The sequence below is a fragment of the Fistularia commersonii genome, chromosome 18 (assembly GCF_037954325.1).
Source record: "Fistularia commersonii isolate RoL2024-O1a breed Wild chromosome 18, RoL_Fcom_v1.0, whole genome shotgun sequence".
Taxonomy (NCBI): Eukaryota; Metazoa; Chordata; class Actinopteri; order Syngnathiformes; family Fistulariidae; genus Fistularia; species Fistularia commersonii.
Window position 1 is genome coordinate 13,208,529 of NC_141301.1, and position 14,755 is coordinate 13,223,283.

Here is a 14,755-nt window from a genome sequence, read left to right on the forward strand (position 1 = left end):
GAAGCGATGCTGTTTTGCTCCCTGTCTTCCATGAAGACTGGGGCCTGTTGTACTTCTTAGAATTAGACGGTTTAGCTCCAAGCCAGAAATTACTCTGGATTTTTTTTTTTTTTTGACCCAGACTAAACTGGATTTCCGTGTGTATATAAAAATACACTGGTAAAACTGAAGCATGCAATGCACTTTCAGAATTCTTAGAAAACATTGCTTTGTTTCCAAAAGTGTAGGTAATAGATGGCACACAGCAGCACATAAACAACACAACAAAAAAGTTCCTTTGAAATCATTGCTTCAGGCCCCTTTCCTTCAATATCCGTGTGTCATGGGCTAACTCGGGACATCTGGGGCAAATGTTATGGTCTATATCAAACATCTTGACTGTAGCTGGTATGGTGCCTCTTTGAATTCACATTTTTATTCATACGGACCGCAATCTTTGCCTTCAATTAGCAGGATTACCCCCGGGAAACGTGCACTTCGTTGATGGTGCAAGTGCTGTTATTTACACTAATTCTTCTATGAATAAAAACAAAGATTCAGCTTTTTTTTGGGGGGGGGACTGTGAAACTAGAGGTGAGAATGAAACTGACCCTTTCCTGTTCTGTCTGTTTCACTGTTAGCTTTTATTTAAAAAAAAAAGAACATGGAAGCTTCATGCACATCTTCCTCAGTACATCACAAGGGCTGACTCCCTTTCCAATGTGTTGAATTTCCAAAAGCCGTGATCCAAATATCAAATGTCGTGATTCATATCTGTATATGCATCTAACTGAAACTGTTGTTTGTGCAGAAGGTGTCACTGAACCCAAGCCACCAGAATACTAACCAGAATAATAATTTCTGCTTTCAGAATTGGCGAAGTTAATTCTATTGCTCTGTTTGTCTCTATGTGTCCGACGGTATTCAGTAAATCATCAAACGGATGACATCATCATGTTAATGAGAAATGTGACGACGTGGCTGTGAAGCCCAAATGGAGTTTTTGATTTATTTATTTTTTGTGTGTGTGTGTGTCAATAAATCACTGTCATAAATAAATAGAAAATCCTCTTAAGTCACTATTGTTTTGTTTTTGTTTTGTTTTGTTTTTTAACACACCGCAACACTTTGCGTGTTGAACGCACCCCGCGGGAACGACGTGCTGACGTCAGACGCATGAACAACAAACAGTTGTTTGACTCCCAACAAGCTAGGAAGCGAGGTAGCGGAGCGGGACGAACACGCAACCGGGCTCCTTCTCCCGCACACCGGAGACGTCTACGCACCCCGCGTAATCGGAGTATCGTTTACATAATCTCCTCGCAGTTAACGCGGCCGGCAGGTGTAATCTTTTCGGCGTTGAGCCCCCATTAGCGCTAACGTTAGCCTTCCGAAACATGCTGCCCGCTCGCGGTGTGACGCCTGTTTTTTTCGTGGCCGCCGCCGGCCGGAGGTTGTGATGCGAGCCGAGCGGCACCGCGACTGGAGGCTCAAACGAGAGGCGCCGTCGGGAAACGTTTCCCTCGACGCCGGAGAATGGACTTTATCGGGGGGGGACACGAAGACACGCCACCTTTCGAGGGCCTAAATGTCATTGTTGGACAACAATTTTAGCCAGCTAGCTAACGGCGTTGAGGTTAAATGAATCGCTTCGGTGACGCTTTGCTAGCGTAATGGAGGCGCCCTGAATGACTTGTTCGTTTCATTTGACTGACGTGGTCCTTTGAATCACAGCTGGCGATGTGTTGACCGAATGACTTTTTTGGGAGAAAATACCCAGCGGTTTCACCGGTGCTTGCTCGGGGGGGTGGTGGGATAGTTGAGCAAAGTTCCCTCGACGGGGAATAAATATCTGCAGCCGGGGCATCGCTGTCACCCACGACTTGCATATTGATCCGTTTAAATCAGCGTTCCCTACACCGAGCCAGGCAATATTAAGGGATCGTTTCCTGGTTGTGCAGGAAAAGGTGCACGTTTAAGCTTATCGACGAGTTACCCTCTAACCTAAAAAAAAAAAAAAAAAAAAAAAAAAAGACCGGGTTTCCACTGGAAATGACAACATGAATATCGAGGAGCAGCGTATAGATCTGTGCAATGTCAAGACGAAAAGCGACGATCACAACACGACCAACAACACCGATGGAGTCATTCCCTGCATCTCTGAACTGGTAGCAGACAACAATGCAGATAAGCAAAATGTTTTTCCCACAGAGGCCTCTGAGACGTACCTGACACCTCAGCTCACTGACAACCTGCAGGGAACAACAACAGAGGCGAACCACCGGGCCCGAGACACACTGGAGATCGATGAAGTCAATGGAAACAGGCAAAACAGTGGCCAAGAAGTCCCACCCGACCCGAGGCTCTCTAACAATGTGCTGCAAAAGGACACAATCGTGGAAGACACGATGAAGGAAGACAAGGACGCTAATCCTGCAAAGTTTTCCGAAGGAGGAGGAGGAGAGGATGTCGGGGACATGGACATCGGTGTGGATTTGAGTCTCGACGAGAGCGGCGTGCTGGAGGCTGACATGACAAACGTATCGTTGTCGGACAGTAACGTGGACTCTGAAAACGCTAGTCAAGATGTCCCGGCGCAAGACGCGACGGAGATCCTGTCAGATGTCGGCCAGACAAAAAGCACAGAAACCTTTGCCACGGATCAGGCCGTGCTGTACCCCTCGGTGGAGGAAGGGGACGATAAACACAAACCAAGTGGCAAAAGGGTGACATTTCCCTCAGATGAGGATATTGTTTCTGGAGCAGTGGAACCCAAAGACCCCTGGAGACATGGTAATACAGTCTGTGTGTGTGTGTGTGTGTGTGTGTGTGTGTGTGTGTGTGTGTGTGTGTGTGTGTGTGTGTGTGTGTATGCGGATCAGAATCTCCTATTCATCCTTCTGTTTATTGTACTTGTGCAAACATGCATCTGTGTCGCCTCAATTTACTTTTGGAGGAGTTTTTAACAGTGTTCAGTGACTGCTTCGTCGTCTTTCCATACGATAGAAGCTGCTCTGTCGGTTTGGTTCACATTCCATGTGTAGATCCTGGTCACATTTTTGACACAGGCTTTGTCTCTGACACAGGATCTACCTGCAGGAACAGAAGTTTTCTTTTGTGCGTGGCTCTCCTCACTTTTCAGACATAACATTTACAGCCCTTCCTAGAACCGAATCTAAAGTGCCTATTCACTCTCACTAATTCAAAGTTGTTGTTTTTCATCTTGTGTTAAATGATTCTGATGTTGGCACGTTTTATGCCGTTGTCCTTTCTTTGATTCTTAAATGAATTTTATCAATATATTTCCCTATCCTTACTACGAATAGATAAGCTAGCTAGTTTACTCATTTGTATATTCATTTTACATTTCCCGTGGATCTGTGTTGTCTTTTTCTCCAAACAACTAAAGCACAACGACTGATGGGTGACAATTAAAGGCGAGACCAACGTGGCGGCTCAGAGAAAGGTGTTGAAGCTGTCAGAAAGGCATCAGTTTGCTTTTCTTGGTAAAGATGTCATTCTCAAACTGTCTGGAGGGACGGACACCGTTCCTTTGCAATCTATTCCCTCATTTGGTGTTCGGCGGGGATTGGGAAGCTCACACCGAGCCACGCTGGTCTCAAATTTGCCTTAGAAAGCAAACATCTTTTCTCAATTTTTCTGTCGTGGCATTCACTCTCTGCTGTACCGTCAGTGGATTCCACCACTCCTTGAGGTGCGCCATTTCACCTCAGTCTGTTCCTGTATTTTTTTTTTTACTGAAATCACTCCCTCAGGAAGCTCATGCAGGATGTGGCACTGCCTTTTCTGTGCTAACAAAGTGTCCACTCTGCAAAATGATAATGAACCCAAGCTACATTAGTCCTTTATGTTAGTCATCTGTGTAGTAAGACTCATTGAAATTTACTTCGGTCTCAAAGATGCATGGGCAGAATGACCTTTTGGATAATCCTGAACATACAGTTCAGAAATGGAAATGTCCATCTATCCATCCATCCATGGTTTGACGCTTATCCTGCACTCAGGGGGATGCTGGAGCCTATTCCGGCTGTCAGTGGGCAAGAGGCGGGGTACACCCTGGACTGGTCGCCAGTCAGTCGCAGGGCCACAGGTATACTGACAGACATTGACTCACTCAGTCATTCGGGGCAATTTTCCCAAGTTTTGCAAACGTCATTGCAAAAAGTGCAACTTTTTTTAAGTGTATCAATCTATTTATATACACACACATATAAATATTACTGTGAAAAAAAAAATTTTTGGGCAAACAATTTGCTGCTCCGACCAGACGATAAACCAAAGCTTTTTATGCCCCGGTCCTTATTCCAGTATGATATTGAAATTGTTTGAAGTTATTTGTGTGTTTCAAGTAGAATAGTCCTTATGCAATATACAGTATTAGTCATTGTAATTTTCCTGTGAATTTTTTTTTTTTTTTTTTTCCCCTTTAGATCTGGGAAATGTGCACGAGGCCATGACTCACACACTCCGTCTGGTTTTAAAAATGGACATAATTTAATAGCGCTCCAGTCATAGATGGGCCTTCATAAGTGTTGCCTTCAAGGGTGAGCGGTTTCTTGTCAGCCTATTTTTGTTTTCTGAGGTACAAAACCAAAACCTGGGCCCGAGCAAAACAAGGTCAATGATGCGGGATGTCCAACTGGGTGAGAGGCTGCAGGTTTGACTGTTGAAGTTCATCCGAACACAACTGGTTGATAATAACCTATCACCCATATAGCTGGACCCTTCAAGAAGTCCTTCGTATACTGCCGTCCATTTTCTCACAGATAACTTTGTGAAACTTTAAATTCTGGTGATTATTTTTCGTTGGCTTCATATAATTTATGCATTTATGGCTTTTTTTTCCCCACATCTTTTGTTTCTACAACTGTTTGATGAGATCGTTTGAATACCAGGACATGTGATATCAAAATTGTTGGTGTCAGATAACTTTGGGGCAAAGTCCAGCACCAGTGAGCAACATTGTTGGACATTGTGAAACACAGTGCCAGCAGTAATAAAGTACTGGGTAATTTCTGTGAGATATATATATTTAATCAGTGAACCTTCAATGTGTTAAACTAACAGTTTAATAATTTTCAAAATATCTTACAGCTTGCTTGTTACAGTATGGAAGATGCAGATGTCGCTGATATGAGAAGAGCTGTGTTCTGTAGACAGACAGAGATCAAACGCTCTGGATCTAAAGCTGCCACTTTCATTTTATTATTCATACGTCTAGTTCTCCTGCTTTTGCTGCCTATTGTGCACAGCGGTGCTTGTGCTTGATACTTTGTTTTGTTGCTTGACTTGTATTACCTTTTTCGAGAAAAATAGCATAACAGCGTGTTCAAGTTCCTGAGGATACTACATACAATCAAAGTATTGTACATGCTTTTGGATTTTTTTTTTTTAAAGTTTAGTTACCTTCACCAAAGACCAAGTTCTACTGACAGGTCCCAAATTATCAGTCAGGGCCAGGTTCAACCCCTCTCATTGGTTCCCAAGAGAATAGTCTTCGAGGAACAATAATTTCCAGCCAGTGTCTCAGATTTCCATTTTTGTCTTGGTGCTCTAATCTTTCCAGATGTGACGTCACACTGTTTGATGGAATCAGCTGCTAAGCAAATGCAGAGGCCATTCATGCTGCGAGTGTAGACAAGAGTTTTTCATATATAATTCAGCTTATTTTTGTCAGCGTGTATTATAACAGTACCATCTGACATATGTCAGTGTCATTTTTTGTAAAGCCTCCCCTCTGCCTGTTTGCTTTTTCCCTCCGGGCCTACATTACATCATATCCTCATCATACTGCACTTCCCATCATGCAGCGTTACATCCCCACATCTCTGGTTGGCCCATTCAGTTTATACAGCTCGTGCTATAACAGCAAAAAAAAAATCTTTAAAAAAGCAATGGATCATGCTGAAACCATGCGCCCCATTACTTATTCATCAGAACTTTAAGTCACCACAGTTCCCTCCTAAACCTCAGAGATGTGTTTTGCTGAAGCCAATGAAAAAGTTCTGCCGCAGGTCAGGTCAGTAGTATATTTCAGGGAGCGTTATAAATGTCAATTTTACAACTTGATTGTAATACTGATTTCTCTCGATTTCTGTCACAGCATATCACGGGAGGGAGTAGAAAAGCTTTTTGCTCTATAAGCAGCTCCATCTTGTGATATCAAGACCCCAAGGCCCACTTGGCAACAGCTGCCGCATTCATAAACATTCAGAGGATGCTCTCAAAGAGCTCCGAGCTTAGCCTAAAAATGCTCATGAGAAGACTTTTCGTCAATGTGATCGCTGAACTTTCTTTGAACGGCTCCTTAAAAAAAAAGAAAAAAAAATTCAATCTGAAGTGTCTAGACTTTGCGGAGCATCTGACATGGACAGTGACTAAGAATAAGAATAAGAATAAGAACAACTTTATTTATCCCGAAGGAAATTGTTGTGCCAGAGGTTCAAGTAAAATCTAACAATAATAAATAATAGTAGGAAATTGTATAAACAGTATAAAAAAGGGGGGGGGGAGTGCAGTTTCCCACACACAGCACACAGTAGGGGATTGGTGTCAGCTATATTCAGATATACTGGGAATGCATCGTTTGGTTATGGGTGGAGTGTGTCTGCGTGTATGCTTTGGGTGGTTGGGGGCGTGGTGATAATCAGGACATAACTTAAACAGATTGCTCTGGAGTTTTTTTTTACTTGCAACAAATTGGCTTTTATTTGGTCATAAACGAAGTCTCTTTATTGTCACTAACTGTCTGATTTGTCTAGTTCCACTTATGTGTTTGTGACACTGCCATTATGCTGTGTCATCACCACCAGCGCAAATGAAGCATCTTCAGATACAGATGTTTGTCCGACTTATTCCGATCCTGCTTTCACACGTACAGCGCCTCAGGATGAAGGCTAGATATTTGCAGTTATGTATTGCATGTGCGAAAGTGTCTTCAGCGTGAAGGTGTAGCTGAGCTTGTTGTGCGGTATGACATTTTCCCTACAAGGTAAAATCTCTAAAATAGATGAACGAAAATAATGTCAATTAGTAGTTTGCAATGCAGTTTTATAGACATCAGCTTAAATTGGAGGCGAACTTGAAAAGATGTCTTTTGAAATGGTAAAAGTGGCAGGCCGACTGTGGTGGCCTTCTCACATGCTCGCATCTTATTGACCACGGTGGTTATTTTTGTGTCAAATCTATCTGATATAAGCAGAAGTTTCAGTCAGACCAACGGAAGCGGGGCAGCCTGTCACGTCCGTCAGTCCTCTTGTTACCATGCAGGGTGCGGACTTTGAGGAAAGTAAATGAAGTGCATCGCGATAAAAGGCTATCAGTGCTTCGAGCTTATCTCCAGCAATATCGTGCGATGCTATTTGCTTCCAGATCAGAGTGCATCCACATTACGGTCTATCACATAGAATGATCCGTGCTTGATCTACTTTGTGTATTATGTAATCTGTATGTTATCAATAAGTGTATGTAATGTACATTTCAGGGACATTTCTTCCACCTCATTGTCTTTCTGTCATTTTCTACCCTGCTGAAGCAACTTACAGGCTTTTAAAAGCCCCCGCTCCTCATCTACACAGGATTTCATTCAAGGGAGTACTCATAAAAGATACGGTGCTAAGTGAAAATCTTAATGGTATGATTTAGCCCAAGAAATAAACATTTTGATAGCTCTAGTAGTATCTACACAGCCCCATGCTGAGGGCAGGTCCAGTGAAACTCCTGGAATTTCACAGCTTTACAGCTTCCTTCCAAGCAAGTTGAGGGGAAAAAAAAACATGATTACATGTTTAGACATCATGAAACAACTGTGGGGGGAAAAAAAAAAATCAAAATCCTCCCCACTGCTCATTTATGTGTAACTGACCTCCCCACAAGGCCCAACATATGAATTTAGCTTGAAAACAAATCATTTGCTTCAGAGTTTAGCAGCGACGTCAACTGTGTTGGCTCGAGGCGGGTGCACGTTAGTAGAAATCAGAGGTTCTCACAAGCAGCGTGAGACCACATCATTATTCACTTGAGTTGTTTGGGAGGAATCTAAAATGATTTCAGAAAATGTCTTGCAGACTCAAAATATTCACTTGACTTCTCCTGGCATGGGGGTAAGAAGATAATTAAGGAATTTTTCTCTCGGAACATTTTGTAATCCACAAATTCTTTTAGATTTTTCATCGACAGAGAAACTCTTTTCTAGGGTGTTTGTTGAATATGGCACAAGTTATTAGTGACTCTATTACCCATGAACTGACATGGTGTTGTGGCTGTGGACTCAAGTTCTACACCCATCAGCTTAGTTTAAAAGTAAACAATGAACAAAGCCTTTCAAGAACTACAGGCTGCATTTGTTTCCTTAAAAGATAGATCAGCGATATTATTATAAGTTATCTAAACAAAGGGTACAGGATGATTGTTTGTCTACATATATGCTGTGAAAAACAGTCTTCTAGAGAATTGTGATTTTTCTTTTTCGACTATCAATACTGATATGCTGATGTGTCAGCGATACCTTCAGTGCCTTGCAGATTCATCAATTATGTATCTTTGCATGGATACACCTTCACTTGTTCTGTGGCTTTGACAGAGTGAGTTTTGTCATCAGCCAGCGCATTCTGCCTTGTGTGTGCTTTCAAAACTCGATTTATTTTCCATTGTGCTAACATTTGGATTTGGATTTCTCTTTGATAAACAGACAGGCTGCATCTCTTTATGCTAGAGTCCCTATTTTGTAGCGTCAACGTCCTTGAAAGCCCCGATCTTTTACATCCAAAAAGTATTTTTTGTATATCCTGACAGATGAGAGGAGCTTAGGCTGAATTGAGTTTTGTTTAATCTGCAGCATTATTGTATTTTTCTATACTATCAGCATCTTTGTTTAGTGCAGTGGATGAGAAGACATTAGTTTCTGAGATAGAGACAAAGAACACCATCACATAAATGTAAAACATTTTTGCTTCGCAGGCCCTCAGCACGATGCATCCTGTGGCAGTGCTTTTCTGTGTGGCATAGCCACCATTATGCCACAGTTATGCTAATGCCGAGCCCCGTGCCTTTTCTTGTCAAACTGGAATTTCTTGCCTGAACCGCCATGTCAAATACTATCTATACTCACTAATGAACAAAATTCTTCCCAGTTTTACAGTGGGTCACGCAAGATTTGTCAACCATACTATTGCTCTCCATGTAGTTTTGCAGTTTTATTTCTTCCAGATTAAGGCCTGGTGTGTTAGTATTGTTGCTTTTTTTGTTGCTTCTCTAACCATCCTTATCTCCTTCTGCTCTGCTGCTCAGAATGCCACAGAGGTGTTAATTGCATTTATTTGAAAATCAGGTTGTATTATGGCACAGTAAGGATTGATATTTGGTGGCATCGATGTTTGCTGGAATGTTGTTTTTCCTTTTTTTCTTTTTTTTTAATACCCCACCTTCATATCTTCGCTTCAACCGTCGATCTCCTCCAAGACCTGAACATTACATTGATTCATTTTATTTTACATCCTCTGTACTTGCACAGACCTGTCGTAGGGGAAAAAAAAATCAATCCTCTTGATTCTCCTTTGAGTCTTTCAGCGCATGTGTTTCCAAAGCCCCCTTCCGAATACGGACTTTTTCGTTTCCCGCTTTCTAACTACTGACAGCGTGTTGTCAAGACTAGGCAAAGCTCAAAGCAACATGGCTGCAGGCCTTCTCTGTCTCCTGCCCCACCTCTGCCCAGCCGAACAGCCAGCTGTCATGTGTGAATGACGCTGCTGTGGCCATCCTCAGCACAGCAATGGCAACTGGCAACTAACAGGGCTGCAGACTGTCAGAGAAAGTCTATTTTGAACACTGGCACTTGCACGTTAAGTTGGAGCTGGCAACGGTTCTATATCTGCCTCCCAATATATAGTCACATCGCTCTCTTCAGGGTCCAAGGAGATTTGCACAGTGCGATAATTGTCCCACATAACATTACTTTCATTTTTTTTTGTTGGAAGTGCAAAATGGTCTCTTTGAATTCTGTTCAGCTGAATGTACTTGTTGAATAGCATCAATTAATCTCGGCTAAGTCTAAACGGTGTTTCATTATAGAAAATGACAGGTTCTAATTCGAGTATGTATGTAAAGTGTTCAATTTGTAGATAAGAATTGAGGAGGAAATCACAAAGGCATGTGCAGGCAAGAGTTTCTTTCCTCTGGCCTTGAAATGTGATTTGTAACCCAGTAATGATGCACAGCAGTGTATTGCCCCACTCCTGTTGTGAGGTTGGCAAAGGTTTGCAGTGGTTTTTTTCCGCATATTGTATAAAATTTTGGAGTCAGCATTCAGTTAAAGACTATCTGTAGTCTAACCTGGGGACTCTTTCATGGCCAAGCCTCTCAACTTAAATATTTTCCACAGAGACAACCCCCCCAAGGGCATTTTGGGATGAAGACAACATGTGCAGGAGTTGCTCTGACCGAGTTGAATTTATTTTTTATTTTTTACTTTTATTGTACCCGTCCACAAGTGTTTTCCAATGAACTGGACGAGTAGATGCATTAACCATGCACAGTTTGTAGAATCAAAAGGGTGAAGTGGGCAAGCAGGTATTTTTAGAGACTGCAAACATAGCATGAACTAGTCACTGCAGAAAATAATTAGAGTGGCTCGAGCACTATCCTTTTGTTTACAAGCAGGGTTTTTTTGTACAATGTTCTTGACTTTTCTGAAAAACTCATAGATTTCTGTGGAAATAATGAGGTATGGTGAAGGTGAGAGCTTAGATTTCTCCAGAAGGTTACCTCTGGATGTGTACACCTGCTGATAAGCTATCGAAAAAATACTCCCACATTTCTTTTCTGCCCAGTATGTGCAAATTGACCTGAATAATTTCTTATCTATGCTTTGCAATAGCAGCTCTCAGCTCCGCGTCTATGGGAAAAGACCTATCCTACAGATCCACGTTCATATTTGTACATTATCCGGCCTTGTTTTCTGTGTGCATCTTTCCACTGTTAGATACAGGTGGCGCTTATACGAGTTCATGTTCTCATCAAAATCGTTCAACTCTGCTGTGGTGCAGGAATGGGATCAACGAATCTTTTTGGTACTTAAGTATTCTGTCCTTCCCAGCACAGCCCCACTAAGCATGCATAGGATAGCGCACAAGGTTTTCCCCTTGCTGGTACCATCTGTTCAGTTGACAAAACAAAAAAATAGTTTTTAATAATGAAGTACTGGATTGACTTAACACACAACTGCATGATGATACGAGCCACATTCAGCCTTAAATGGCTTGAGTCATTGAGGCAGCAAATCTCTAGTCTGCTGAAGATGTCCGTATATCGAAGACAGAGTGGATTAAATTCTAAGCGCTGCTACTTGGACACCTGGTCTCCATGTGGTGCTAAGTACTCTGCATTCTGTCTTCTTGGCACAACTGTTTCAAACTCTCAGCTGAATTATTTCCTGGTCACGCTTGTTACCGTTCAGCCCTGATTATATACATTTTGACACAAGAAAATGCCCTCGGGGAACCTTCACGCCCAATGTCATGGTAACATTTATGTTTCCCCCTATCAGCATGTTAATCCTTCAGGAAGATTGCTCATCATTCATTGTGTGGCAGTATTAGCTGCTGCATGTCTCTCAATATAAGCGAGATTGTTGGAAGTCTTGCAATAAACTGAGCTTTTCCGCTTGGGTTTCTTACACACGAGAAATTGTTTCTCCGAAGCGCAGCACTTTTCCTCTCAGAGATTTGTTACAGAACTAGCGGCAATTCTTTCTCTGAAACACTGGCAGTGTAAAATGAATGCAGCTCCAGATGTGTGAAGACAGCGGGTCAATTGTCTCGTTATATTTGTACGTCGGTTTAATCTTCACCACATTACCAGTCCATGCCAAAGGTTTTCAGAGGACCCGCCATACTTATTATGCCCTATCGCTGTCTCAACTAGTAAAACCAAAATGTGCAGGCCAGCTCAAATAGATGAATTTCAAGATGTAATACAAGCTGTATGTTTACACATTTCTTCAGAAACTTCTGCCTCTGCAGGTTCTATCTGTTTCTGCAAGTTTCTAACAAATAGCGTTGCCCTTTCAACTGCACATGTGCAAACTTGTCTTTGCTTGTTTTTTCTTCTTATTGTTGTTCCACTAGAGTGCCACACCTGGAGACAATGTTAGCACTTTTTTTCCCCAACAAGAATAACTGAGGGAAAAGTAGACATTTTAGATAAAAGGTCAAAGTTTGTGAGTTCATACTTCAGATAATGCTGCATTTGGAAGTGTGCGATGAATAGTGCAAATACAGGTGGTCCTAGGTTAACGACCTACTCGCTTAACGACGACTCAGAGTTTTGACGGGCTTTGCGATTATATTGAAATACGCGCGGAATGCGCTGGCAGCGGAGTTGTGTGTGAGTATGTATTGTACACGCTTACCCGCACTTATAATTGACCTATATTCATGCAAATATAAACATTAAATGGAAAGAGAGGTAAAATAGAAAGTTACAAATAGCCGATATGTATGCAAATACTGTACGGTATTACGGTAGAAACGGTGTTTCGCTTCGTGACAAACTTGCTTAACAACAGACTCCTTAGAACATAACCCTGTCGTTAAGTGAGGACCACCTGTATAGACGAAGGTAAGCAATGTTGTAATAAGGCAGGCAATGTGCTTGATCTATAACAACGTATTTACAGGCCCCAATGAGTTGGTGCCACAGTTCATGCTTTGGTACCACATGGTTCTGTTGGTGTCATTAATTCAATTAAAGGACTGGAATTTTCAACTTTTGAACTTGGACTTTGGTCCAATCTTTGTATCCTTTTCCAAAGTGAACATTGTCATCGATATCCTCACCGACAGGAATTTGCAGTATTAGAGCAATGTAGAAATCCAAAGTTCAACATCCTCCTCCTGTTAACACACGCCAGTGTCTTGCATGTATCTGCAGGCTTTATATGCGTTTTTTTTTTTGTTTGTTTGTTTGGTTGGTTTTTTTTTTTTTCCATTTTTCCCTCGCTCTTTAATCAGTTAAGCCAATGCAGATTTTACTTATCGACAAACAGCCTCTTAAATTAGAGACGTAAAAAGTCGAGTTGCAAATTAACAACCCCGGTGTCGTCTCGTTTTACAGCTTGCAGTGGTGGATGCGTAACCAGTATTCGTGCACCAGCAAGACTTGCAAAAGTAACAGAGTCGGGTATTCAAACCCACATTTGCACCTTGGACATTACGTAGGTCGATCCTTTCAGACCTTTTGTGGGTGGTGGCAGAGGCCAGTTTTAAAGAAATAAAGAAGAAATTACATTTTTGGCCACTGCTTTTTATTATTTTGCATTTTGAAGTGCCTGATAAGAGAAAGAGAGTTGAAAAAATATGGATACTGTGTATTTCATAGAATTGAAAGTAGCATTTCTTTGTACTCATTTCAAATGAATATACGGGTCAGCTGGTGAAACCTATTTTAAAAAGACCCATGCATGTTGCTGGTTGTGTACGTGAGAGGATTCAGCCCTCTTGAATATACTATCTCTGCTAACAAAATGAAGATTTGCTGTGAACCTAAAAGTGTTTGCCACTGCAGCTGACGTTTTTGAGAAACCAAATTGATAGCCCAAAGTTGCGTGTTCCCTATGTAAAACAATAAATCGATCGGACGCCCAGATGTTTGGTTCCTGACTCCTCCTAATTTGCAGTTATTATTGCAACTTATTATAACAATATATCATTTCTGTTTTTACGTGGCCATTTTAATGTCCGGTTATGCAATGGGCCATTTGAGTTACTGTTACACCAACTTAATTTTTTGTCCAAAAATAAATTATCTGGAAAGTTCAGATGTACTACAATTTGGCTTCACTCAACATGTGCCCACACGTTGGTTTCTCTGCCAGTTGCTCTGCTGAAATTATTGATTTATAATTTATGGCAGGTACACTTCCCCTGCTGCCCTCTCTTTTTCTGCTCGGGGCTACGGTCCAACAGATGGTGTTTTGAAGCAGGCAAGAAAAAGTGTTATGACTCCATTGATTTCTCATAGACCATTTCAACCTTAAATCTCTTAAAGAAAGTTTGCATCAGAAAAATAACAAATTCAGAAATCGGCCGAAATTTAGCGAGATGTGTCGAGATAATATCCCTGCATTAACTGCTTTCATGAGGAAGTTCGGTTCAGGGTTACACTCAAAAATTGGACCGTACGCGATGCATCATTTACCTCCCGGAAATACTCAAGTGCCCCACAGTGCCTTGCATTTCCTTGAGAGCGGCAGATTTAAGCAACCTGCCCCTGGGGGATCAATCAAGTCTCTGATTCAAGTTTGGTTGCATTCACCCCTGTGTTCATTTGCATTTTTTACTTGGGAAAGAAAGCACATTGTATTTATATAGATTGTCAATATGTGGTGACTTTCCAAGGGAAGTCTATTTCTCAGATTTTCAGAGATCTATCTAACTGAATGAACCACTGCTGACTAGGTGCCTGTATTAGTCAGGAAACCCTTCTACTATATTCAATAGTAATTAAATTGACACTAATAGTATAGTGACAAGTATCGCACATACAGTTTGAGTATGTCGCAGGACATACATTAAAATGCTTTTACAGATACACATAAGCTGGAGGTTGAGTCAATAACTTTTTTCTCCACAGTTTTTATGAGCTAATGATGTTAGAGTGCACGGTTCAATCCATGAAGAACTTCTCTTTATGCGCAAATAATTTGTTTAATTGATTTGTGCACCTATTTTTCTTTAAACGCAGGACAGTATATAGCTTT

General features: G+C 41.5%; 1 protein-coding gene across 1 annotated transcript in view; it reads left to right on the forward strand.

The window, feature by feature from the left end:
* The first annotated feature begins 1,178 nt into the window (after positions 1-1,178).
* Positions 1,179-14,755, forward strand: part of ppp1r37 (protein phosphatase 1, regulatory subunit 37) — a 35,915-nt gene continuing 22,338 nt past the window's right edge. Inside the window, exon 1 of the mRNA XM_086164684.1 lies at positions 1,179-2,772. Within this exon, the coding sequence (XP_086020810.1) occupies positions 2,040-2,772 (733 nt within the window). The 5' untranslated portion in view covers positions 1,179-2,039. The remainder of the gene's footprint in view (positions 2,773-14,755) is intronic.